This window comes from Mustela nivalis, assembly GCF_964662115.1.
Source record: "Mustela nivalis genome assembly, chromosome: 18".
In the NCBI taxonomy this organism is placed as follows: Eukaryota; Metazoa; Chordata; class Mammalia; order Carnivora; family Mustelidae; genus Mustela; species Mustela nivalis.
This window is the reverse complement of record NC_139037.1, coordinates 27,787,005-27,815,002: the sequence shown is the minus strand read 5'-3', so window position 1 is coordinate 27,815,002 and position 27,998 is coordinate 27,787,005. Positions and strand designations below refer to the sequence as shown.

General features: G+C 54.0%; 1 protein-coding gene across 1 annotated transcript; it reads left to right on the top strand.

The window, feature by feature from the left end:
• The first annotated feature begins 2,585 nt into the window (after positions 1-2,585).
• Positions 2,586-27,998, top strand: MMP2 (matrix metallopeptidase 2). The gene is made up of 13 exons (XM_082712027.1): positions 2,586-3,025; positions 5,803-6,029; positions 6,953-7,101; positions 8,134-8,262; positions 8,499-8,672; positions 11,416-11,589; positions 12,486-12,659; positions 14,331-14,486; positions 15,891-16,026; positions 19,901-20,037; positions 21,086-21,245; positions 25,518-25,627; positions 27,107-27,998. The coding sequence occupies exons 1-13, from the start codon at positions 2,870-2,872 to the stop codon at positions 27,208-27,210; spliced, it is 1,986 nt and encodes a 661-aa protein (XP_082568153.1). The 5' UTR covers positions 2,586-2,869; the 3' UTR covers positions 27,211-27,998.

Genomic DNA, 27,998 nt, shown 5'->3' with positions numbered 1-27,998 from the left:
TGCCTCTCTGCCTACTTGTAATCTCTGCCTGTCAAATAATAAATAAAATCTTAAAAAAAAGAAAGAAAATCATAAAGGAGAGAAAACACATTTATAGTCTTGAATTGTATTTATGGAAAAAAAAATCTGCATACAAGTGGACCCACACAGTTCAAGCAAGGGTCATGCTGTTCATGGACCAGCTGGATTTCCCAAGGAGGACACACTGACTACAGATCCTGGGGGTTAGGGGTTGATCGCATCCTGTTGGTAGAGGGTGGGTCACAGTTCTCTCCACTATACAACCCCTTTACGCTAACCTGTATTAGGATGGCCTAAAAGATGCTGCGGTCCCAAACATAGCTCCAAATCTTGGCGGCTCTCATGCAAAAGTTTGTCTGGTTGCTTTTGTTTTGTGGTTCCACCGCACCAACATGGGGCTACCAGGATTAGCACGGTGAAAGGGGTACACAGGGAGCTCATGTGGTCACCGACAAGTTCATTACCACCAGACCCAGCCTGTGATCTCCAGGCGCCTTAGGCCCGAGTCGCTGCGGAGCACGGCCACTCCTCCCTCATTTCTGCAGCTGATGCCATCTCTAAATGGGCACCAGGCGCCTAAACTGAACACCTTGGAATGCCAAAGCCACAGAGGGATCAAAGGCACATTCATGGCACCTGGGTGGCTCAGTTGCTTAAGCAACTTTTAGATCAGGCCATGATCCCAGAGTTCTGGGACTAAGCCCTGCGTGGGGCTCCCTGCTCGGTGGGGAGCCTGCTTCTCCCTCTACCCCTCCCCATTCTCTATCTTACTCAAATAATTTTTTTTTTCTAAAGAGGCACAGTCAAAGCTACTCTCTGCAGAGGAGCCCCAAAGCTATGTTGTTTAGGCCCCCGTGTCTTAAAAAGCCTTCTAAGAAATGATCAAAGCCTGAATGGCGCCTGTGATGTAAATGAGCACAGCTGAGCACGCGGAGCCCCACGTGAGGCAACAGAGAATGGTGGGGACTGTGGCAAACCAAAGGCCACACCTCATCTAAACCGGGCAGCTGTGATTGAGCTCCAGCTACTGGCTGCCATGCGAAAAGTTGGCACCAAGGACTGCCAGATCTTGGGGCATTTTTAAAAGAAAGCCAGAAAGTCAGATTTCTACATGAAGTTACCCAAGTTTCAAAATGCTGTTCAGGCTGGATTCAGCCCACAGGCCACGAGCTTGCAAGCCGGCTTTAGTGAGACAAGTTTTTCCATCTCCCCAGCTCTCCACTCTACAGCCTGGCTCTCTGACTATCCACAGGACATGGACCTGTGTCAAACAGGGGCAGAGCCAGCAACAATCCCCTCCCCTGCTGACCTCAGACTCACCCTCCCTCAAATAGCCAGGGCCTCTCCCGGTGGGTCAGGAGGATGGGTTTGTCTCCCCCTCCCCCAACTCTGGGACTAAGTCCCTCCCCAGGGCCTCCTTTCAGAATGAAAAAACTGGCAGGCTCGCAGCAGCACCGGGCCTCCAGGCAAGCCTGTGCATGTCCGAAGTCCACTGGCTTTTCTGGTTCTCAAGAGAAAGTCCAGACTCGTTACCATGACCCCAGAAGGCTCTCACTGGCAGATGGTTCCTGACTCTTGCAGCCTGTGACTTTGTCCCTCAAACGGGTCCCTGCTGACCCCAGTGCCATTTCTTCACCCTGCCCCCCAACCCCAACCCCCAACCGTACCCGTTTGGGATAGAGGGAACTTCTTGCTGTCTGTCTTCCCTCTGGACCTTTGCAGGACTGTGCCTGAAACATCCCTCCCACCACAACCTCCACCCAACACTCCTGTGTTTCTGTAGGTAGTAGCTCAGAAGCCACATGTCCCTTCTTCCAGGATGCTTCTTCGACCATGTGTACTAGTTTAGGGGCAGAGGACAGATGTTCCCACAACCTGCTGGAGTTTCCCCTGAGGGCTTAATTCTCTTCCCTGAGACAGGGAGAGGACAGGGACAGTAACTGCTGTGTTTCCAAGTGTCTTCCAGCATCACGCCCGAGGCCGAGCACATGCTTCAGTATCTGCAGTAGGAAGAAAGGAAGGAAGGAAAGAGGAAAGGAAAGGCGGGAGGGAAGAGGAGAGGGAGCGACTGTCCCTGTTTCCATCTCTGTCTCGTTCCTTTTCTGTCCATCTCTCTCTCCCTGCTCTCTGTCCTCATCTCTGAAGTTCTGAAATCTCCCCTGACAATGCAGCGGATCATCTGTTTCTGAGTGGGCCTCCCCATCTTGGCCCAGCAGGCCGCGTCTTGCCCTCGCCACCCCCACCCCACCAAGGCGTCCCTCCGGGAACGCTGTTCTTCAGCCTCAGGACGTGGAGCGTCTGGGGGGGGTCGCTCCAGATGTTTCCCCGCAGGGGGTCCTGAGGCTGGACCGCAGGGGTGCAGAGGTCGCGCAGGGGACGGGGCACGCCACGGCCCCGGAGCGGCGGGGCTGGCGGCGGGCGGTGGGGCTCAGAGGCGGGGAGAGGAGAGAGGGGAGGGAGGGCGGGGCGGCGCGGGGCGGGCCTGAGCTCGCCCCCCTCCCTACGCAGCCCGCGCCCTCCCACCCCAGCAGGCCACATCTGGCGGCTGCCCCCTCCTTGTTTCCGCTGCATCCAGACTTCCTCCGGCGGTGGCTGGAAGCTGCGCATCTGGGGCTAGAAACATACAAAGGGGGCTGCCAGGACCGGCGGGAACGGGCTGCGGCGGCGCGGGCTGGAGACTTGGGGGCCGGACCATGCGCCGCTGAGCCGGGCCAACCCCAGGCCACCGAGTCGAGCGGCCCCTCGGAGCGCAGCGCCGCGCGGCGGAGCAGGCGCCAGCCAGGCGGCGACGCGGCCACACGCACCGAGCCAGCGACCCCCCGGGCGACGCTCGGGGCCCGGGAGCGCAATGACCGAGGCGCGAGGGGCCCGGGGCGCGCTCGCCGGCCCGCTGCGGGTGCTCTGCCTGCTGAGCTGCCTGTGGAGCCGCGCCGCCGCCGCGCCGTCGCCCATCATCAAGTTCCCTGGAGATGTCGCCCCCAAAACGGACAAAGAGCTGGCCGTGGTGAGTCGCAGCGCCCGCCGGCGGGAGCCAAGTTCGGAGAGACTTCGGAGGACAGGGGTCTCCCGAGCGGCCGTCCCCGCGGTGGGCACGCGGCGTGGGGAGGAGCTTCGGGAAATGGCTTGGTGGGGGGGCTTTCTTTGGGCTGGTTGAGGGAGGGATCTCTGGCAAACTGTAGGGGAGCCTTAGTAACTGGAGAAGGCCTTTGATAAACAACTTGGCAACTGCGGAGACCGGCAGGGTGGGCTTCTCGCTGGTGCTGGTAGGCAGGGGACGCTTTGGCAAACAGCTGGAAGGGAGCTCCTCGGTAAATAACGGCGGCATTGTCTGGTATCTGGGGGATCTGGCACGGGAGCCGCTCCGTAAACAACTTTTGGACACATCTGGGAGGTTGGCTAACAGGCCCTTGGCAAGCGTCTTCCTAGGCCTTTGGCCAAAGGCCTGAAAGGGGTCTCTTTTGAAAACGGAGGATCCTTTGAACCCCTGTGAGATTTTGGGAAGAGGGTCCTTTGGCACACAATTTAGGTTAACTTTTGCACACGTGTGGCTGGGAACTCAGGGCAGAGCAGAGCTTGGCCAACGTCAAGGCACCTTTGGCATACATCTGGAGAGAGGCCCTGAAGCGGATCTTTTGGCAAGTTTGGGAGGCAGGAGGGAAGCAGAGAGCGCATCTTTTTCACCTGGCTCAATGGACCAGTTGGCCAGAAGGGTCAAGGGTTGCACCTCGGAAAGTTTCCTCGAACTTCTGCAGCGGGGGTTGGAGAACCAGAGGACTGAACTGGCCACTGGCCGGCCAGGCGCCGGGAGGGGCGGGTGCGCAAGGGCCCTGGCGCGTGGGGCGGGGGCGGATGGAGCCCCGAGCTCTGGAGCTCTGGTCGGAGCACCGCCAGCCCGCCCTCCCTCCTGGCGGGGCTCCTAGCTGTGGCTCAGAGGTTGTTTTGCCGCAAGCTGGGATGCAGGCCGGCTGGCTGGAGGAACTCCCCACTGCCCTGCCACAGACCGCAGAGATACACAAGGGAGCTGGGGGCATCAGAGGCGCACTTCCTCTCACCCTGCGAGCGCCTCAGGGGCAGGGACCCCTCCAGATGTGCCTTCCAGCCCTCGACATCTACTTCCTTACTCCTTCAGCCACCAGAGAAATCTATTCTCCTGCATCCTTGTCCCCAACCAGCCTAGGACAGGACTTTCATGCTCTCTGGTCACCCAAGGACCCCCTTCTTTTTTTTTTTTTTAAAGATTTTATTTATTTTGTCAGAGAGAGAGAGAGAGAGAGAGAGAGCACAGGCAGACAGAGTGGCAGGCAGAGTCAGAGGGGGAAGCAGGCTCCCCGCAGAGCAAGGAGCCCGATGTGGGACTCGATCCCAGGACGCCGGGATCATGACCTGAGCCGAAGGCAGCTGCTTAACCAACTGAGCCACCCAGGCGTCCCCAAGGAACCCCTTCTTGGGATGTGACACCATCACTCCTCTTCTTTGCATACAGGGTTCTGTCCCTGCTGGGCAAATGGGTGGGGAGACCTTACATTTTTAGGGGGCTCCTTATTTCAGGGGCCTGAAGCTGGCCTGCGCAATGAGATGGCTGTTGGTAGAGGGTGAGCTCCGGAGCCTTGAAAAATCTTGGTGGGTCCCCACACCTCCTACAGCATGGGGAAGTTGGTGTAGCCTGGAGGGCATGCAGGAGGAGGCTTGAGGAGCCTTTTCTGGACTTACATTGCCTGGCTTCAGGTCGGGGAATCACGAACAACTGGCCTCCTTGGGGAATGCACTTCACTTCTCCTCAGCTGCTTCTGCAAACAGCATGATGGTGGGGTCTCGGGATTAAGGGGAAGGTCATCCGGGACACCTTGAAGGGTACCTGGGTCATAGTAGACACTCAGCAAGAGATATATTTGTCATCATTCTCATTGTCACTATTATTATGGTCTCTATTCCCCTTTCCTAACTACCCCCCCCCCCCCAAAAAAAGGTTAGGACCCCTGTAATAAAGTCTCTGGGTTCTTTTCATTATTCCGACATGGCACACATCACACATCCCATTTTCCATTGACTGTGGTCCATCTGCCTCCCCACACTGGGGTCTGAACCCTGGAGACTAGAAACTTCTGCCGCATTTACCAGTTTCTCCCCAGTACTGGCACAGGGCTTGACACACGGTAGGAGCCAAAAAGCATTTGTTGAACAGATAAATGAGCTCGTTCGTCCCTGAAACTCCCTAGAGGCCTGTTTGCTTTAGACCTCAGCGAGCACAGAGGACGGGAAATTTTCTTTTTAGAAAGGACCTCTCCGGGATTTGAACCCAGGTCTGTCTGCTCCTGGAGTCCAGACACTTAAGTCTTGAATCTCTTTATAAGGAAAGTGAGGAAACCAGTCCCGCCGTCATCAGCAGTGGGGTGAATTAAAAGAGTGGGCAGAGGTAAAGAAGAGAGGCAGAGAGTTAGGAGTTCCCAGCATGGGCTCCAGAACTGGATGGCTTGGGTCCTAATCCCCTTCTGCCATAGGTGAGCTGTGGGTTCTTAGGCAAGTTTCTTAACCTCTCTGTGCTTTAATGTCTTTCTCTGTATGAGGGAGGTAGTATGAGTAACGCATTATGGAGTTGCTAGATGGGGCATACAGTAAGCACCCACTCCGTGCCCTGTGTTACAGCTTTTCTGTCACTCAACTGGTGGGCGACAGAGCGGGTTTGGGATCCCGGGAGGATACCCAGGACCGCTGGGTCCCAGACCACTTGGGTCTGGGGGCGTCCTCACCCACCTGCTGGCCTCGTGTGTTCATTTCTTTCAGCAATATCTAAACACCTTCTATGGCTGCCCCAAGGAGAGTTGCAACCTGTTTGTGCTGAAGGACACACTGAAGAAGATGCAGAAGTTCTTCGGGCTGCCGCAGACGGGGGAGCTCGACCAGAGCACCATCGAGACCATGCGGAAGCCACGCTGTGGCAACCCCGACGTGGCCAACTACAACTTCTTCCCCCGCAAGCCCAAGTGGGACAAGAACCAGATCACATACAGGTGCCAAGGCTGGGCGGCTAGAAACAGGGCCCCGGGGCTGCGGGACACTGGGTCTCTTTGTGCCTTGACTTCTCCCTTCTTGGGGTCCTGGGGAGTAGTTGGTGAGGGCCTGGCCCCTTAAGTTCTGTCAATAAAGTTCTTAGGAAGTGGCGTCAGACCAGAGCTTGAATCTCACGCTCTTGCTGGCTTTGGGGCAGCGGGCTCCTTAGGTTGCGGTGCGTTGAGCCTTGACTTTCCAGTCAACAGAATGGGGCTAAAACCTAACCTTTTTTGTAGGTTCTCTGGGAACTAAGCTTGGTCCCATGTATAGTGGGATATCAAGACAGACATCAGCGTCCAGCATACAGTGAGAGCATAAGGAATGCTAGTCTCTCTTGTTCTTAGACAGGCTCGCTAGGGCAGGGTGGAGGGAGATGACTGGCTGCCGACTGAATTTTATATTCTGTCATTGAGTTGTTACCACGGGTCGTTGGTTGGGCTGAGAGCTCTGTTCTGTATGGCTCATGCTGGATTCCAGGGGTGAGCTGTCTGTCCTGTAGCCTCCCTGCCCACCAGCCAGAGGTAAGAAAGGAGACTCTTGAGCTGGGGGCATGGGGTTGTGGGCTGGTCTAGGGCTCCACAAAAGCTCAAGGCATTCTGGGCGGGCTGTTCTCCCAGTGAGTTCTGCTCCACACGCCCACATACACCTGCCCACGTGTACACACACACTCATGCACTCAGACTTGCACACAGCAACTTGTGCACTCCTCACATACTCAGGAACATAGGAGCGACACGTAGGCATGCACATTCACACCCGTTCCTGCATGGTCACACAGCGGCACACATATGTTTGGTCACGTACGTGCATGCTTATGTGCATGTGCACACTCCCATTTCCCTGTACACACAGACACACTCGTATGAATTTCTACGCCCTGCAGGATCATTGGCTACACACCGGACCTGGACCCCGAGACGGTGGATGACGCCTTTGCCCGTGCCTTCCAAGTCTGGAGCGATGTAACTCCGCTACGGTTTTCTCGTATCCACGATGGGGAGGCGGACATCATGATCAACTTCGGCCGCTGGGGTAGGCAGAAGAGGGGCGGTCTGGCCATCTGGGGGGCCTGGGATACTGAGCAGAGCTTAGACAGGAGGGTAGAAGGCGTAGACACTGGGCAGCCACACTGATATGGGGTCAGGTGACGTGACAGTGGGTACAGAGGGTGTAATCCTGAAGGCAGGCAGTCTGTCTGCCCCGCCCAGCATGGTGGCCACTAGGGGCACAGGGCCATTCACATTTAAATTAGTTAGAATTAAACTGAACTGGAAATTCCATTTCTCCATCACACTAGCCACATTTTGGTTTCTCAGTGGCCACATGAGATCAGTGGCTCTTGAACTGAACAGCACAAAGAATACCCCATCATCACAGGAAGTTCTCTTGGCGAATGCTGGAGGACATTGAGGCATTCTAGATGCGAGAGTGAGTCAGGAAGAGTGGAACAGTGTAGACTCGGGAGGAAGTGGGGCTAGATGCAAGGATCAAGGATGCCATGTGGGTTGGTCCTGTGAACGCTGGCAGCAGTGTGGACCTGAAGGTGGGTGGTGTGGACATTGTGAGTGGTGGTAGCGTGATGTGGGTAAATGACACGGGCATAGGCAACGGTGTTGACACGCGGGTGGGCGGCGTGCTCCTGGGTGGCAAAGCAGAGCTGAAAGTTTACATTGTGGATTTTGGCGATGGGATGACTTGAGGGTAAGCGACAGGGCTGGATGGGCAGTGTGGGTGTGGGGTAGGTGATACAGACAACGGTACAGATGAGGGACAGTGGAGAGTGGCAAGGACATGGGTGGGCGTATTAGTCTGTGGGTAGGTATGATGTCGCCGGCCATCGTGTGGTCAGTGAAGGTCAGCGGTAGGGATATCGGGGAGCCATATAGACTTGAGGGGACAGCGCAGACCATCGGATGGTAACAGTCAAGTCAGGAACAGAGATGCTCTGTTCTCGGGATTGAATAACCACACCGGACAGGGCAGCTAAGGGCCCACGGACGGGAGTGTGGCTGGGTTTCAGGGCCCAGCTGGGGCAGTTGGAAGCCGACACCCTGTGTGTTGCAGAACATGGAGACGGATACCCTTTCGATGGCAAGGACGGGCTCCTGGCTCATGCCTTTGCCCCTGGTCCCGGCGTTGGGGGAGACTCCCACTTTGACGATGATGAGCTGTGGACCCTGGGAGAAGGGCAAGGTAAGAGAGTGAATATCCGGGTCACGCACGGGTCTCCTCTCTGGTCCCCCGCATGCCTCGCTGTCCCTTGGCCACAAGGACTGTGGCTTCCCTGGCCACCTCGGAGCCCTCTATCTGCTCTGATGGGACCAGAGAGCCAGCCGTGGGAGGGAGGTCCCATAACCCGGCTGAGTCAGAATCCCAGTCTCCAAAGAAGCGCCCGGAGGGGCTGACCGCCCACCCTGTGTCGCCCTCAGTGGTCCGAGTGAAGTATGGGAACGCCGACGGCGAGTACTGCAAGTTCCCCTTCCTGTTCAACGGCCGGGAGTACACCAGCTGCACAGACACGGGCCGCTCCGACGGCTTCCTCTGGTGCTCCACCACCTACAATTTCGAAAAGGACGGCAAGTACGGCTTCTGCCCCCACGAAGGTGAGCGACTGCCTGGCCCCAGGCTTTCCTCCTCAGCCTCCACCTCCCTGGGTCGCCCCCGACTCCCGTGCCCACTCCTCCATAGGCTTGATGCTGCCCATCAGCCAGCACCCCCCCCACTGCCTCATTCACGCAGCTCCCCCCCACCACACGAGCCACAGCTGCGTCCTTCTTGTCCCCGCATTTACGTGATGCTGTCATTAAACCAGTTGGTTCGTTGGTTTGTTTTGCCGTTAGCAGTAATAGTTGTGAAATCACAGATTTGATGTGCTAAATATGTTTTTTCTAGTATGTGTGAGAATGAACTTGGAACTATTCAAATGCCCGGTGGTTCTCTGTAGAATCACTTTCTACCCCCAGACCAGGATTGGGGGATGGGGTGGGTGGGGGGGGTGTGCCTCAAGGACATGAGGAGAGGCTGGGGGATGGATTGAAAGCCCAGCAGTGGGAGTGAGAGGCAAGACTCAGACACGAGGCTGGTACCCAACCCGGCTTGGGGACTCTGGCCCTGGGAATGTCAGTGATTGTTCCTGGTCCTGATGCTGACTCTTCTAGTGTGTGTGTGTGCATGTGTGTGTGACACACACATGCACACACACACACATCTGAGTGTGGGAGCGGTTTCATATTTGTCTGAGTCTTTGTCTTTGCTTGTGTCTGCATCTCTGTGTCTTGGCAAAGGAAGTAGGCCTGACTCAGTATTCTCGTACGTGTTTTTGCCAATGCTCGGGACACGACATTTTCAGATATTTTGAAACCATATAGAGGGAGAAGTTTTTTTAAAGGGGTAAGGTACTGACCTACACACTCAATCCTTTTTTAATATGTTCTTCACAGTGAGACACACTCCGTAACCAGAAATCATAAAAAGACAGCATGTACATCTTCATACGTGGTCATGTTATTAGATTGGATGATTCTAGAGGTCAAAAGCCCTGAAAACTGGGGGAGGGGGACACGGGAAAAAAACCCAAAAATTAATTTTGTGGATATGTGTTTCTTCTCCATCCTGTAAAGACTCTTTGATCTATCTATGCCTCTGTCTTTTCAGCTGTAATTTGACGAGTTTGTGACTCTCTCTGACCCCATTGCAACTGAACGCTGAGCACCAGCCGTCTTAACAGAAGGGAGGGAACAAAGAGCTAGTTAATCGTGTTCCTGTTTACACTTTTAATACCACATCTCGCACAATACTTTGTATTAAGTAAGAGGTCAAGCCATTGACCATTCATGAGTCAGAAACTTTTAAACAAAAGTAGTTTATGTATGTGGCTTTTCCCTGGAGGGATTCAAGCAGCCTTAACCCTGCCATGTGTCAGTCCCTGTGATTAGAACAGAATGCCTTGATCGTGCAAGTGGAAACAGCTGTAATTCATAAGTCTGGTTTTTCCCTGCACTGGCCATTAGCCATTTACTTGGTCTTTAGCCAGATGCAAATACGTAGAACACGCATGGGTTTGGGTCTTGGGATAGATGTTCTGGTTACTCAGGCCCTCCTGACTGCTGAGTCAGTGGCTGTTTGTCTTTCTCCTTGTTGGGGGCTGGATCTGAAAGGAGATGGGGGGTTTCCTGGGGGGTAGACCTGCAGCTGTCGGGAGGCCAAGGGCAGAGGCTGGCCTCTGTGGAGGTTAACACTTTGCCTTTCCTTCTCTGAGGCCACCAAGGCATCTGGCTTCAGTTTGGGCTCTCCCCGGCGTCTCATTGTTTCTGGCCTTGTGGGGGAAGGTCTCCTGGTTGGGGTGAGGGGAGTAGTGAGGATATGGAGCCCTGATCCTGTGATCCCTGGCCCCCATTTTGGTCATGGTGGAGTTAACGGGGGCCGATGAGGTCACTTCTGGCGCCTTTGCGCACAGACTGTCCTTGTTACGCACTTGTGGTTTTGCTCATTGGCAATTCCGGAGACACATCATTTTGTAGCTTTGGGGTGGATGAAAGCACGGGGGAGTGGGGGGAAAACCCACGCAGATGAGCCCAGGCTCTGAACGCAACTCTCCCCTCAATTCTCCAGTCCTAGTCTCTGTCCTAGGGAGAACAGAGAGGGAGCTCAGAGGGCGTGTTAAAAGGTTTCTGAAGATACCACCTCCCTTCCGTTCCCTCTGTCCTCCTCTGCTCCTCCTCTCTGTCCTGCAGGACCACAGCAGGCCATCCAGGAAAGCCCCTGGGTTTGAAAGGGAGGGGAAGCTTCGTGTGCGCGTGCACGTGCGCGCCCAACACTCCCGCGCGCTCACATGTGCACATGTGTGCACGCGAGTGTGTGGTAAAGACTGTGATCAAGTGAGAGAGGAGGACCAGGAGCCTTCTCAGAACTGTTTTCCTATCTCTCCAATGGAAAGACTCTTATGGTCCTGCCAACCGCAATCTGCATCGCGTGGGCACGGCCAGTTATCTTGGACCGTGACCTTGAGGTGTGGGCCGGGCTCTGCAGACCCTGTGCTGTGTGCCAGGTTTTAACCTTTTCATTGTTGGGAGGAGGGGGTTTGGGTGCATTGAGGCAGGCGTCCCTAAGGTCTCTGGGAAGGGATGGAGCCAGCCAGGGAGGCAGGGATGCTCTCCAGGAGCCCGGAGAAGCACCAAGTCCCCCACCACTGGAGATGGTTTTGAATATTCTCACGATACTGTAATCTCGCTGGTGTGACCTGGCCGCCAGCGCCATCCCCATGCAGGCGCCCAGCTGATCCCCAGCCAGGCAGACGGGTGGCCTCTCACATTCGCACCCTTCCCCTCTCTCTCCCTGCCTCCCCAGCCCTGTTCACCATGGGTGGCAACGCTGACGGACAGCCCTGCAAGTTCCCGTTCCGCTTCCAGGGTACATCTTACAACAGCTGCACCACCGAGGGCCGCACGGACGGCTACCGCTGGTGCGGCACCACCGAGGACTACGACCGTGACAAGAAGTATGGCTTCTGCCCCGAGACCGGTGGGTGTCATTGCCTCTTCCTGCCCCTCGGGGCCGGCAGCCTGCCCTGCGAGAGAAAACCTACCAGAGCCTCTTCCCCACCCCGACCACCTTTCCCCAGGACTGGGGTGCCAGCCAGAGTGCTTAGCTGTTGGGACAGCATGGGCACCCACATCAGGACAGACAATGCATGGGCACCAGTAGCCCGTTGAGCTGAGTTGGGGATGCCTAATGTCCGTCCAGCTCAGAACCTTGTCTGAATGGTCCACATTCCCTCAGCTTCCCGGGTAATCCTCTCTCTCTCTCTCTCTCATTCTTTCTCCAGCTCATCTTCAAGTTTTTCTTTCCTGCCTTTCTTTGCTCTCATCCGCATCTCTAGCCTTCAGTTTCTGTTTTGCAGCAAGGACTCCCTGCTTCCTTTCTTCCTCCCTCTTTTCCTTGCTTCTTTCTGCTTCTTCCAGCAGATCTTTACCGAGCACCTGCTTTCTGCAGGAGACCCAGGTAGGTCCTCCCCAGGACCCTGCATGAGGGCGCTCACGGTCGAAGGAAGTATGTGGGCACTGTTAGCTCTGCCCGGCCCCTTCTGCCTCGGGTCCCTGTGGCCCCATCCATGGGAGGCTGAATAAAGCTCTGGAATCTGGCTGTGTGGGTTGAGTCTTAGCCCTCACACTTCTGGCAATAACTGCTCAGGCAAGTTTCTCTACTTCTCCGAGCTCCATTTTCCCATCCATGCAATGGGGGTCATGAATGGTCCCTACTGCCCAGGGTTGTCGAGACATGTATAAAGTGCTTGCTTCAGGGCCCAGGGCTGAGCGAGTACCCCAGACTCGTGACTCATTGAAGTCCGCATTGTGTCATTTTCTGGTGGTGGCCACAGATGCCTTACTGCCCCCTGACCCATGTCCCTCCCTCCACAGCCATGTCCACCATTGGTGGGAACTCGGAAGGCGCCCCCTGTGTCTTCCCCTTCACCTTCTTGGGCAACAAGCACGAGAGCTGTACCAGCGCAGGCCGCAGCGACGGCAAACTGTGGTGTGCGACCACGGCCAACTATGACGATGACCGCAAATGGGGCTTCTGCCCCGACCAAGGTACAAGGCTCTGGCCACTGGGCAGAAACACCAGACACTGCCCCGCCCCTGCACCAGAAACCTTCCAGGGCACCCCCACCACTTATGGTATAGACTTGTGCTCGTCGAGACACGGTGGTGGCGGAGGTCCTGCCCAACCACGGAGATGCTGTCTTTCCCCTCCGGTCTTGACCACCCTTCCAGTGGGGTTCTTACTACCCCACACATTCAGCACTGGGCACAGGGTACCCTATACCAGAGAATGATTCCCCTATGGGACATCCCCACCTTCAAGGGGCTGGGTGGGCAGGAGAAGGGAAGAAAACGGAAGTAACCTCATTCTCCAATGCCACTGTCCACACAACACAAGAGAGCCCTCCAACCCTTCCTTGCCCCCGAGACACCATCCTTGGCCAAGTTGTGAATGGGGGTTCTCTGACAGTGCTGAGTGCTAAGGATAGAGCCACCTGAGACAGCTCTCAGCCCTCCAGGGCACACAGGCTGAGGCAGGAGAATGACCAGGAGGTAGGCCATGACCTTACCATGTGGTCAGCTCCGTGAGGAGGCTGCCTGGGGGTCCGATCTGATGGTCCCGATGGCCAGGTGCGAGGGTTGGTCCGTGGCTGGTCAGAATTCGATCAGCCTCCTTTTCTGTGACTTTTCTTCTGTTTTACTCACAGTGAGGTGGAGTTTGGATCATGCTAACTGAGAGAGGCTGGACAAAGGAGTTTTTTTAACCCCTGTCAAACAGCATGCTGGGGCCTAGCATTACCCGCTCTGCCCTGGTTTCTCCTTAGAGGCGGGAGTCTCCCTCTGCTGGTAAATGGCGTGAGACTCTGGAGCTGGTGTGACACCTTGGGGTGTACGTTAGGTTCCCAGGGCTGCCATAGCCCAGTGCCACAACCTGGGTGTCTTAAAATGATAGGAATTATTCTCGTGCATTTTAGAGGCTACAAGTCCAAAGTCGAGGCACTGGTAGGGCTAAGTTCTCCCGGAGGGCTGCCTCTCTTGTCATATGGCCTTCTATGTATCTTCTTTTCATAAAACGGCATGGTCATTTTGGATTAAGGACTCACCGTACCCCAGAATAACCTCATTTTCACTGAATTTATCTGCAAAGAAGCTATTTCCAAATAAGTTCCCATTCCTAGGTGCTCAGGGTTAGGCACCCCACAATTTGGGCTGCCTTCTCTCTTTTTGGGGAGGCTCAATTCATCCCACAGCAGGGTATGACATGGGGTTTGCTCTCTGTGGCTGAGCCTGGGCAGCCACTCCAAGGGAGAGTGGTTTTTACTGCTTCCTGGGGGAGATATGGCAGACCCACTCTCTTACCTCTTTGGAGACCCGGCATGCAAGGTTTGCCCCTCCTCTTTGTAGAGAAACACATAGAGCCAGAGAACGGGGTTTTTAACAAACGGGACTTGAAGTCGAGGGTTTGCAGCTGCTTCTTGTTCTCCTTCATAGCTCCCAGGAATCCCACCCTGGAAGGGGACAAAGGGACTTTGGCTGACCTTACTTGAAGGCAATGGGCATAGTCTCTTGGTCTCGGAACTCTTAGGAGAAAGCAGAATGGATATGAGCCAACCGCAGAGCTCTCAGCCCCGCTAAGGTCCCCATTGCTGGGACCAAGACCTCGCTGCTCTCTCAGCTCTCTCCCTGTCTCTCTGCCCCCCCCCCTCCTGCGGCCTTCAGGGTACAGCTTGTTCCTGGTGGCAGCCCATGAGTTTGGCCACGCAATGGGGCTGGAGCACTCGGAGGACCCTGGAGCCTTGATGGCGCCCATTTACACCTTCACCAAGAACTTCCGCCTGTCCCAGGACGACATCAAGGGCATTCAAGAGCTCTACGGTAACCGTCAGCATGGGGGCCTCCGGATGGGGGTCTGGGGCGGTCATGCAGCCTGGGATGGAGGCCCAGGGATCTCCAGGACTGCAGGAGACAAAGGCAGGCGGCAGGAGCATTGGTCTGGCCTGGGAGTAGCAGAGCTACTCCCCCCACCGGGTCCCCAAGGGTTAGCCCCTTTCCTTTGGATGGTCCTTTTCCTTTCCAAATAACACCAGCATTCACGCCCCTCTTGGCTTCCCAGAGCCACTACGTGAGGTTGGCAGGGGAGAAACTGGTTCCCCATTTTCTAGGTGAGTAAACTGAGGCCCAAGGAAAGTGACCCTTCTGGGTCAGGGTCACCAGATTTAGAATCCAGGACAACGAGCTAACCACAGGGCAGAATTGCCCAATGTATAGAAAGACCCTGATGATACCGGGAATCAAAGTGCCTGGTTTTCATGCCGATTTTCTTCTTCTAAGATTTTATTTATTTATGTGAGAGAGAGAGACAGAGATAGCAAGAGAGAGCATGAGCCAGGAGAAAAGGGGGAAGCAGGCTCTCCACTGAGCAGGAAGTCTGACTCGGGGTTTGATCCCAGGATCCTGGGATCATGACCTGAGCTGAAGGCAGACACTTAACCGACTGAGCCACCTAGGCGCTTCTGATTGTTTTTTGTTTTAATGTGTAGTAGGCACAGTTCCACCAGAGCTTGAAACCAGTGCTAAATTTACTAACACTTACAGTGAAGTTAGAGTGGGCCCATTTAAAAAAAAAGAAGGTAGCTATAAAATGGTCCTGGACCAAGTCACAGCAGCAGAAGCGGTGCTGGATAACAGGGCTGGGGGCACATGGATTTGGGAATGAACACCAGATCCAGGGATAGACGCCGGGTTCGCATGCGTCCACCACTCACCAGCAGCAAGAGAGGGAGCAAGTCTTTACCTCCCTGGACTTGTTTTGCTCATCTCTAAACCGTGGCCCGTTGCCATGAGGGGCAAAGGGATGAATCCTGGCGAAAGTTCCACACATCCAGTGCTGGACACAGAGGTGGCCACCGATGTCCCTGACTGTCCTGCAGGCTTGAGAACCTGAGCGTGGGGTTTGAATGGTTGGGCGAGTTACTCAACCTCTGTGGGCCTCAGTTTCCCCATCTATAAAGCAGAAGTAATAACGGTAGTAATAACGGTGGTGGGGACTGGTCAGGGTGACATCCGCAAACTGCCTCTGTCAAGACTCAGGTTTCTCTTTACTGTCCTCCCCGTGCCACGTCCAGGCGTCCTCTCTGTGTCTTCCTCACGCTCACTCCAAGGCCAGCATACTATTTTTTCTGACCTTTCGCAGGCAGGGGTGGGTGGGCTTGGGAGCTCAGCCTGGTGGGGATAGTTGTTAGACCTGGGAGGGTCTGAAGTCACGTCCTCCTTCTCCAGGGGCCTCCCCTGACATCGACACGGGCACCGGCCCCACTCCAACTCTGGGACCCGTCACTCCTGAGATCTGCAAGCAGGACATCGTCTTCGATGGCATCTCTCAGATCCGTGGGGAGATCTTCTTCTTTAAGGACCGGTGAGTGTGGGAGCATGCTCCTTGTCCTCGCCCTCTGCCCATTCCCTGAGCAGATTCTTGCCTCCCCAACCCTCGGTCAGGGAGCCTATTGGGGTCTTCATAGAATGCCCTGTAGAGACACTTTGTCCCATGTTATCAGACAGCCCCCAGATGTCAGTGGCTTACGGCAACAGACACCTCTTTCGCTCTCTCCTAGTCTCTGGGTCTGCTCTGTTTGCTTTGGTTGTCTGGGTTTCAGTCCGCGGTTTGGGTTGAGGGATGTTCAGCACGTCCCTCATTCTCCTGGGGTTAGCAGCTGCTCGTGGCAGATGACGAGCACAAGAGGCCGAATCAAACCACGTGAGCACATTTAAAGCCTCCACTCACAACACGTCTGAGAATTTTCCATTGACTGAAGCAGATCACATGGCCAGCCCTAACCCCTGCTGTCAAGGGTGGTGCTGTGAGGTCACATGGCAAACGCACATGGATGTAGAATTTTGAAATAGGGGTGGAGGGAAGAATGGGGAACAACAATCCAGGCTCCCAAAGGCTTTCTCCTGGAATGGCCTTGACCCCAGACAGCCAGATCGTTCCTTGGAGGGGGAGCAAGTAACCACAGGGGAGATGTGGTCTCCTTTGTGCTAGAGATAAAGGCCCCAGCTCAATCAGCCAAAAGCTGAGACTCACCCAGCCGCCCTAGTCCTCCCAGAGAATGGCAGACATAATGTAGGACTGCATTAAGGCGTCTGTCCATCATCCATCTGTACATACGTACATGCATACATACACCATCATTCATCTATTTGCCCATCTTCTATCCATCCATCATCTTTTTATCTATTACCCATTGGTCTGTCATCATCCATCCGTCATCCATCCACCCATCCATCCACACACCCAGCCAGCCAGCCAGCTATCCACTCATCCATCCACTCATCCATCCATCCATCCATCCATCCATCCATCCATCCATCCATCCACTCATCCATCCATCCATCCATCCACTCATCCATCCATCCACCCATCCATCCACTCATCCATCCATCCACTCTCCATCCATCCATCCATCCATCCATCCATCCACTCATCCATCCATCCATCCACCCATCCATCCACTCATCCATCCATCCACTCATCCATCCATCCATCCATCCACTCATCCATCCATCCACCCATCCATCTACTTATCCATCCATCCACCCATCCATCCACTCATCCATCCATCCATCCACCCATTCATCCACTCATCCATCCATCCATTCATCCATGCATCCAGTGTGGTAATTGACAGAATGGGCTCTGGACCCAGATTGCCGATCTGGGTTGGAATCCAGGATCTGCGGCTTACTGGTTGCATGAATATAGGCAAGTTAATTATGAGTCTTCTGTGTACCTCGATTTCTTCATCTATAAAATGGGACTAGTATTCTTACCTATTTCATGGGGCTGTTTTTGGGATTCAAGGCTGTAAGATTAAATGCTTAGAATAATGCCTGACACGGAGTAACTGTATGCGATGACACTAGCTAGGATTATCAGCAATGAGCCATCTGGGACCTACGGTGCCAGCTACTTTGCTTTAAGAACTGGGGTGGAGGTGCTGTGCTGGGAGCAGATGGGACGCCTAATTAGGGGACACCTAATGCCTAGAGGAGCGTTCTCAAAGAGAGGTCCAGAGATCTCCTATGGCAGAGCTCCCTAGTGAGTTGGGTTGCTGCCCCTGCCCACAAGCCCTCTGGCTGAAATCTCTAGGAGTGAGCCTGAGCATATCCATTTTTGCAAATTCCCCATGAGTCTTAGGCACACTGAAGTGTGAGTAGCAGCGGTCAAGTCTGGGAAACAAAGGCAGGGAGAGCTGACAGCAGTCCGTAGCCGAGTGAAAGGATGGAATTGCAGAAGCATTTGGGAAATGCTTGCCTGGACAACCTCGAGTCAGGAAAGGCTCTGAGTAGGAAGCAGCACCTTAGCGGGCCTTTAAACTAGAAGCAGATCCAGGGGGAGTGATGAGCTCACAGGTTGGGAGGGTGTTTGGGTCAGGGGGCCCTGCAGGACTAGAGCCGCAAAGATGTGAGAATTCCTGGCTTGGGGGAGGTAGAGAGGGAGCCTGATGAGGCTAGAAGGTGTTCTGCAGACTCTAGTGAAGGACCTCCTCCTCTGGTCCAGGCCCTGGGCTAGGTGCTGGGGGACAAGTGCCCTGCTTTTTCCAGAGTCTTCTGGCCCACAGGGAGATGGCCAGGATGCAGAGAGAGAGACAGGGGAGAGACTCAAAATGCAGTGAGAAGTCAGGTACCATCGGGCCCCCCTCCCCAACAGACTCCTTTAACCTGGAGCCCTTCCCACCTGGGAGGCCCTGACCACATTCAGAACTGAGACATGCAGACCTGGGAAAGCATGCAGAGTACAGGCCTGGGTTTGGAGCCATCCCTGGCTTGACAAAGCGTTATTTCATAAGGAAGTTGATGAGTGTTTGATGGGTTCATTGAATTAGCCAGTAAATACTTAAGCACCACCCATGTGCAGAACGAGTGGTAGGCACTGAATTGGGGGCAGGGTCAGGGGAGGGGATGAGAAGGGTAATAGGCAAGAAAATTAAATTCAAATCTTGGAGTCAGATCTGGGTTTGAATCCTGGCAATACCATAATCTCTCTAAGTTTCATTTGTCGGGTAAAGATGGTGATACCTTCTTACAGTATCAGGATGCCAGGAAGAGGGAACCCCAACTCAAACCAACTTACACAGCAGAGAGAAACTGCTCTCATGTGGTATGAAGTCCAGAGGTAGGGCTGCCTCGCAGGATGGAAAAAGTTTTCAGTGATTCAGTGATGCCTTTGTCCACTGCTATCCTCTGCATTGATTTTCCCTGAGGGCTGGGTCCCTCGTGGTCACACAGTGACTGCCAGGGGCCGGAGTGGGGGTGCATGGAAGGGGCCGCAGGCTTCCTTGGCCACATCCAGCGGGAAAGAGTGAGAGGTTCCCCAGCTGTGAATTCCAAGTCTGTTCAATCTGGTGGGCCCACATGAATCATACAATCACTGCTGAATCAATGCCAGTTGCCAAGAAATGCTGATAGGCTTAGACCAGCGGTTCTCAAACAATGGCATGAGTTAAGATCCTCTGGAAGGCGTGTTAAGACAGATTGCTGGGCCCCAAGCCCAGAGAGTCTGGTGCATAGGTCCCGAGTGGGACCCAACAAAGTTGTGTTCCCCAGTTCCCAGATGATGCCCATGCTGCTGGTCTGGGGATCATACTTGGAGACCATCGGCTTAAGCTCATCAGAATGGGGATGGGGTCCGAAGTTGGGCATGCTTGTATCATAAATATAGGAGTGGGGTGAGGAAGGTTGATAGGGAAATAAACGTATCACAGATGCTGGTAGACTACCAGCATCTTGTCGTGAAGATTGCATTTTACAAGACACACAAAGTGCTTGGCACTTAGTAGGCGCTCCATAAATAATAATAGCTCTCCCCCTTGCCAAAGTGCACGTTTCCATTCCACTGCAATTCAGGAAATATTTTGAGTACCACCTGCCCCTGCCTCAGTGGACTTCTGGTTCAGAAAGACATTTTAACAAACAAACTACTATTCCAAGGCACTCAGTGTTAAAAGCCTCAGAGGAGGAAGACTATGGTAGAGACAGAGGTAGTTAGGGAAGACTTCCTGGAGGAGGGAGCAAGATAGGGAGCAAAAACGTGGCTTCTCAGCCCTGGCATCCTGCAGAGGGGGCTCTGTCCATTCTCCAGTCCCTCTCAAATGTGCCTTTGACCTTGCCTCCCCCTCTGGAGACACCACCACTGGGAAGTTTTTGAGTGGGTTTGGGGAGGCGTATGTGGGAACAGCTGCAGAGTGACGGAAGGTGTGGTTTCCTTTGTCCTCTGCCCCCCACCCTAGGTTCATTTGGCGGACGGTGACGCCACAGAACAAGCCCATGGGACCCTTGCTGGTAGCCACATTCTGGCCTGAGCTCCCAGAGAAGATCGATGCCGTGTACGAGGCTCCACAGGAGGAGAAAGCTGTGTTCTTTGCAGGTGTGTGGGAAGGGCTCTGCCTCGCCCTCAGCTTCCCAGGGCTCTGCACCAGGGTTCCTGTGCACCTATGCATGCTCCCTTTCCTTTCTGGATCTGTTCTCTCAGTCATTAGTTCCGGAAGCATGGGCTTCAGGGAGAAGGGCTCAGACACCCAGCATCAAACAGCACTAGCCCACGGAGTGAATGTTCCATTACATTTTAATTTTCAATCCTTCCAACTCCTCTTCTAGAAGCAAAATCACTGTACAGTGCGGTGTCTCTAAAACTTTTCCAGTACTAGAGCCTTCGGCAGACAGCGATTTTAGCTGGAACTTTTAAAAAAGGTCGTGTCATTTTTAACATTTAAAGTGAATTTATTTCCAAAAAATAAATGTCTTTCTATGGATTATAAGATAAATTCCTCGAAAGCAAAGAAGGAATAAATAATAGTACGGGAAATCTCTGTAAGTGGTAAAAACAACCAAGGTAGGGTCCTGTGGCCAACATTAGGAAACCCTACTCACCCGGGTCTCATCGGAACCTACCGTGTTACAGGGGTCCAGGCCCTGACTTCACGGAGCTCATAAGCTAGCAGAGGAGAAGGAAAAGCAGGCTTTTTAAAGAGGAAATGCAGTAAGGCTGTGGCTGGGGAGGGAGAACCCAAAGGAGCCTGCCCTGGTCTGAGACGTGGGCCCAAAGGCTCGGCAGCATGACAGGTACGCGTTCCCCCAGCCAGCTTCCCATGTCCTCCATCCCAGAGGGGTCCTGGACTGTGGTGCCAGTTAGGAGAAGGTCTCATGGCAGGGGTGACACTTAGGATACGTGGCTTGGCGCATGAGCGAGGGCTGGAGGCACCCCACTGCCCACTTACCTCCTCGGCCAGATAAGCAGTTTGTAAAACCATATATGGGAGACCAGATTCTGAGCACTGAACCGGAAGTGAGCAGGACCCTGTGTCCCCATTAAGAATGGCCACAGCGGGGCCCCCGGCAGTCAGACGACGGAAGGAACAGGCCAGGCTGAGGGATTGCAGCTCGAGGAACCAACACAACCTTTGCTTCCGCCCCAGGGAATGAATACTGGGTCTATTCAGCCAGTACCCTGGAGCGAGGGTACCCCAAGCCACTGACCAGCCTGGGGCTGCCCCCTGATGTTCAGCGTGTGGACGCGGCCTTTAACTGGAGCAAGAACAAGAAGACCTACATCTTCGCTGGAGACAAGTTCTGGAGGTGAGGGGTGGGCGGGGAGGGCGCCGAGGCAGGGGGCGGGGCAGTCGAAAGGAGGTCGGTGCAGCCAGTGTGCAGACCTGGAGAAGATGCTCTGTGGTTTCCAGCTTCCTGCGTTAGGGTCGGCGGTTTGGGGCCTCAGATACCCCCTCTCTGACCTCTAACTTGACAGGGCTGCAGGCCCTCTGAGAGGTCCCCGAAGGATGAACAGCACACTGCTGGTACGGGGCTGGTCGGAACCTCCTTTCCTTTTCCAAAGGCTTTGGATAGGGCCCACGTCTGCCTGGTCTGGAGCTTTCCATTTGGGGGTGACTTGCTGCAGAAAGGGATAATAAAAATAAGTCTAACAGCTGCTACTTCTGACTCTATATGCCAGATGCTATGTCAAGGGCTTTATGAGATCATTTATAGTATTGTTACTAATTATTATACTAATAGTATTGTTACTATTATTTCCATTTTGCAGTTGAGCCAACTGGAGTTCAGAGAGGTTAGGTGTCTAGCTTAAAGTCACCCAGCCACATCATGGCGGGCTGGGATTTGAACTTTGGAATTCTGGCTCCCAGAGAACATGCTATTTATTCTTTACTGTCCAATACTGTACCTAAGATAGCAGGGTCCTCTGAAATAGCGGTGGTGAAGGCGGGGAGAGGGCAGAGGACGAAATATGATGAAGACAGAGATGGGTGCACCAGCTGCCTGCAGGAACATCCAAATTGGGCCCCCCTGGGAAGCAGCTGGTGTGTCTGGTGTGTCTGCCACAGCCGCAGTGTCTGTGGGCGCAGACTGGCAGGGAGGCCAGTTCAGCAGCAGGTAGCTCCCTGCTCTAGGTCATCAAAAGGGAAAGGTTCAATTCCAAGAGGCCACGGTCAGGGCTACGGGTCAGGGAGCCCGATATCCAAGAAAGGTCAGTGAAAGGCCGTCCAGACTTCCGGAGTTTGATTATAATTCTCCACATTTCCCAGACAAGGAAACGGTGGCCCGAAGAAATTCAATAACATGGTCTATGTTACTTAAATGCAAGTGTGTTGACCCCAGAGCCAGGAGGATGACCGCATCTCCTGTGCCCTAACCCCACGCTCCTCCCCGGTACTCTCAGGGTCATTCGGTTAGTGGGAAGGGGTGGGGGGAGCAGGGGCTGGTTCCTGCATTCCTCCTGTGGCTGCCTCTGGTGGGCCCTTTGTCTGCCATTCCTGGTGGTGGGCCCTTTGTCTGCCATTCCTGGAACAGTCCAGCTTCCCTCCCAGGCCTCTCTCTTCTCCCCCTTCCCTGCGCCCCTCCACCCCCGCCCCCAGCTGCCCTGCATTCAGAAGCTGTTTGCCGGTGTCAGAGAGGAATTCCAGACATATTGCTAAGACACTTAGCAACTCAAGCTGATGGATATCTCAAGCCTCAAGAAAGAACACAGTCAGCCAGGAAAGCTCAGAGCGGGCTTTCTGCCCACAGGCTCCGGAACAATCCTGAGCACAAGCACATACTACAAATGGCCTTTCTGCACGGTAGGCGCCCTGAATCCCCTCTCCAAATCTTAGAATGAGGACAGTGGGACACACAAAAACGTGGATCTCAGAATTCGATCATAAAGACGGGTGTCTATGGCTCATGGTGTTGGAAGGACTTCTCTAATCTCCCTCCAGTGCCTCCTGGGGGATTGGTAAACCACACAGGACAGATGGGGTCATGTGTGAACGCAAGGGTGTGCACGTACGTGGGCACTCGGGCTGTGCTGGTGCTTTGCTGGGTTTCGGGGAGAGTTACCTGCTTCCCGGTCCCTTTCTGCAACAAGCCCACCTTCCCAAGTTGGGGTCCTGGTGGCCCTGCTTTAGGTCAGCGACACTTACTTAAAAGCAGCCGAGCCGAAGGCCTTACTGGATGCTCTGGACTGGGTTTCCAGAAGAGGCAGATGTGTCTCCCAGAAGAGGTGGTTGATGAACTTGACACTGTTACTGGAGCTGAGTCTGCAGAGGGCCCAGAGGAGAAGGACAGAGAGCCCCCGATGACAGAAGACAAGCGTCTGTCTCCAGCCTGGCATCTCCCTTATGCCAGGGAGTACTCAGCTTCTGCTTCTGGAAGCTTCCACTAAACCCACCGACATCCACTCAGCATCCCCTTTGTCCCAGGCACTTAGCTGGGTGCTGGAAGGCAGTGGTCAAGACATAGTCACACTTTAACTTGTGGAGCTTAAGTGAGAATGCGGGAAATAGACATAGGTGCATTTCACCTTTATTTCTTATTTAAGGTAGATACTATTCTTAGCCCCGTTTTCCAGATTTAGAAACTGAGGCTGAAGTGTCTCAAGGATACACACCTGTGGAAAAGTTGAGATGCAGGTGTCTGTGTTCTTAACACCTGCTCTACACTGCCAATTCCTGCAGCTGCAGGGAAATACAGGGTGTCACAGAGAAAGAATTTTTTTTTTAAGATTTTATTTATTTATTTGAAAGAGAGAGTAAGAGAGCATGAGCAGGGGGAAGAAGGAGAAGCAGGCTCCCTGTTGAGCAAGGAGCCCAATGCTGGGCTCAATCCCAGGACCCTGAGATCATGACGTGAGCCAAAGGCAGACTCTTAACCGACTGAGCCATCCAGGCGCCCCAAAAGAAACCCTTTAAAAGACAGCCAGCAGGAAACACTGTAGGAACCTGGGGACAGAGCTAAACGAAGAGCTCCAGATCCCTGCAAAGGCAGCACCTTCTGATGCCATGATGCTGTGTTCTTCCCCAAGAAACAGAACTTGGAACCAAATCAGTTCACTTCTCTAAGCCTTCGTTTCTGCATCTCTAAAATGGGATTGCTTCCTGCCTTGCCTGCCCTCTGCGGGCAGACTGGACACTAGCAGAAGACACATAGCTCCGAGCGGGGGCATCAGGGAAGGTGACATGGGTGGAGTGCTGGGACTCTGATATGCACACTTGAGTTTGGGACGCCAGGTCACGAGGAAGCATGTTAGGTTTTGCAAGCAGCCTAAATGATGCAGAAGGGAAGGCTTTTCTGGCCGTTCTCGGGGTGATGAGGAGAGGGGGAAGCAAAGCCCCCCTGTAGAAGGGAACCTACAGGGGACATTGTTGTTGGTGTCTCGGGTCAGGGTGATCGGGCTGGCCATGGGGACGGGGACCCACTCTGAGGCACGGCCAAGGAAAGCCTGGCTGTCACCCGAGCATCATTCAAACACAGGTCTGTCTAGACAATGAGCTCCTCAAGGCCAGGACTTTATCTTGACTAATGCAGTAACCACAGGCAGACAGTGGGGGAACTCATTAAATATTTAGGGAACAATGGATAGGTTGAGTGTAAGTGGAGAAGCAAAGGAACCAAAGGGACCCCAGCATTTAAAAAATTCTCCAAAATGAAAAAGGTGGCGGCATAGCCAGAAAGAAAACTCTGCCAGCTAATACTCAAGGTATTTAGCTGCGTAACAGGCACAGCCCAGCATAACTACTCACCCTGGTAGCTGCAGCAGGGACAGGGGTGGTGGGAGGCCCGCCCTGTGACCAACAGGGCTTAGGTTCCCGAACCACCTTGCCCTGTAACCACCCCTGGCCATCCCGGGTGAGATCATCTCCTGGGATGGGGACTGTCACCTCCACCTGATGGATAAAGCAGCAACAGTTTGTCCAAGCCTTCAGTCTCTCAGTGAAAGAATAATGAGGCTGGAACCCGACGTTGGGCTCCTAGTCCAGTGCTCCTCATACTGCAGCAGGGATCAGAGTTTAGAAAGGGACTAACATTTCCCAAATACCTACGAAGTACCAGATATAGAGACAGACACTTTGCCTATGTTCTCTCATTTGCTATGTTAATTAAATACATTAACTACAGCCCCATTTTACAGTTGGTAAAGTAGAGGTTCAGAGAGCAGCTCATAGCCCTGGAGTCAGCCAGGCCTGGGTTGGATCCCACTTGGAAGCTGGGTGCCCTTTCGAAGTCTCTGGTCTGTGAAATGGATATTACGGTAATAACTGTGTCCTGGGATTGTCACAGGATTGACTGAGAAAGTATATGGAAAGCGGTTAGCACATTGCTTTACACGTTAGCAATAATCACAAGACTGCTTTTATGGGACTGTTGAAGGTCATGTAATTAGTGAGTAGTGGAGTCGGGATCCAGACCCCAGTCTGACTCTCTGGCCTTCCACTGCAGCCGGCTGCCTCCCTGCAGGGCTAGGTCTGATTTCCCAGGCTCAGCCGGGAACTGGCTGCTGGGCCCTCCCAGCCAGGTTTGGAGAAGGGCTGGCCTTTAGGGAGGCCCCATGGGTTCCTCATATCCGTTTCCTTGCAGATACAATGAAGTCAAGAAGAAGATGGATCCTGGCTTCCCCAAGCTCATCGCCGATGCCTGGAACGCCATCCCAGATAACCTGGACGCCGTGGTGGACCTGCAGGGCGGTGGTGAGTTGCCCGAGCCCCTGTCCGCTTTCTAGGACGTGCCTCCCTGCCCCCAGCCAGGGCCCAGCTCCTCCCAAGCACACACTCCCTCATTGTGCAGGGAGACAGGCGGTGCTCAGGGGGGAAAAACAAACCAGCCCCTTCAGCCCAGTGCTGGGAAGGCATCCAGACCCCTGACCTCCGCTCACTCAGCCGGCTCCAGGCAGTAAGACCCAGAAAGGCCCATCACAGCTGCAGGGCCTGGAGCCAGGAAAGGGAAAGGCAGGAGGCCTGCTGGAACAGGAAACGCGGGCTCTGTGCCCTGGATTCATTCTGGGGTTTGGTCCAGGCCCTTTCAGGTTCCATAGGAGGCCTTGTGACTGCTTCTCATTAGCAGAACGATGGCTCCATTTGAGACAGGACAGACTTTGTCGTGCCCTGCTGCTGATGTGGCAAAGATCTCCCACTCACCTCCATGTGCCCCTGGTCCCTCACTGAGTAAAACACAACCAGTATCGGCAAGGGATAGCATTTGGAGTTTGCAAAACATCTTCCTGGGGAGGCTTCTGTGAGGTCTGCAGGGGTCTGGAAAGGGGTCCCAGTTTGGCCTTCTTAGAAGAGGTTGCATTTAAATTCCTCAGGATTTCTTTTGAGCCCCTCTGCTACGCGAAGCCCATGGCCCTAACTTCCGGTGGTAAAAGGACTCACACGTTCGAGAAAGACCTGTGTATGATCTAGAGGGGGCTGGGTTAGGGATTATCTTCAAGAATAAACATTTAGGGAGCACCTACTAGGTGCAGGGATTTTCAAGGAATTAAATGGGGTCATGTATGTCAGGGGTCCCACATTTTCAAGTCCGTGGGGGCCAGGCCAGTAGCGCCAATGAGCGAGGCAGGCAGGCAGACAGGGGTCTGCAGCAAACCAGAAGGCACATGGGTTATTTATAATCACCTGCATCTCCTGGTTGCTGCAGGAAAGGTGGGGGTGTGGGGGGGGGCGTGCTGTTAAGATATTCTAGCTGTTTTAAAAGGAGGTGAGAAATGTATATTTTCATGTAAAATTTCCAGATGTTTTTGGGTTGGCAGCTTACTCAGAATTCAGAACAAAACAAAACAAAAGCCTTTTGGTGTGAGCCAAATTCAACCCATCTGTAGGCCAGACAGAGCTAGAAGCCTCCTGGTGTTCCACATCTGGTCTCTGGGAAGTGCTTCGTCTGTGCCCGTGCTCCGTGGAGTGTTGTTATTTATATTTATAATAGCACATATTATCTCACTTAATCCTTGTCACAAGCTCGAAGAGGTTGGTATCTTTAGTCCCATCTTCAAGATGAAGAAACAGGGATTCCGAGCACTTACTTCCACAGCCGTTCCCCTTCTACTGCTCTCCAAGGGATCTTCTCTGGTTGAAAAGCTTGTTCCTTATGGCAGGTGACTCTCCAAGCTCCCGGGAACCTTCCATGTCTCAGGATATGGTGGTGACAGCCTCTCCTCTTTCTCCTGCTAGGTCACAGCTACTTCTTCAAGGGTGCCTATTACCTGAAGTTGGAGAACCAGAGTCTGAAGAGTGTGAAATTCGGAAGCATCAAAACCGACTGGCTGGGCTGCTGAGCAGGCTGTGTCTCCCTGCCCTGCCCCTCCAACATCTGCCGACCGAGCCCTGAAGCCAGGGAAGGACCCGGATGGCCTGGCAGCCTTCAGCTCTGTACTTAACCAGCGTGCTCACCCCTCCCTAGTAATTTAAGGTTCTGGAGAGTGGATCTGCTCTGTGCCCAAGGAACGGTGCTGATTGTCCCCCTCCCAGCTGCCTTTACCTCCCCACTCCGTATCCCACCAGCCCTCCAAAGCCACCCCCAAAGAGATGCTTTGATGTTCTCAATGCAGCCCTGCCCTGGGCTGCCCTGGTGCTCCCACACTTCAGGCTCTCCCCCCCGGCCACGACTTTCTGTGGCTGACAGCACCCTCAGAGCCAACAGACAGAGACTGTCTCAAGAGGGCACTGGTGGCCCGACAGCCCGGCCTGGCAGTGGGGCAGTGGAATGGGGACATGGTCCCGCGGCCGCCCCACACACCTGGCTTCTCACTGCTGGCTGCCTTAGGAAACTCTCCTACCTTAGCAGATCGCTTTGTACGCACTTTGTTCTTTTCTTTCAGTTTTTATTTTTCCACTTTGACGTTGTATTTCTTGACAGAAGGACTCAGGTTGTCTGAAGTCACTCCACGAGGCATCTCAGCCCACTGTCGGGATGGTTCTCTCATTCGCTCTATTAGTACGTCCCTAACCCATCACTTCCTCCACTGGCTGGAGGAAACCCCTCTCAGCCCCGTCCCCACTTCCCTTCAACAGTTCCCCATGGGAAATGTCAATGAGTATGAATAAAGACACCAACTGCGTGGCA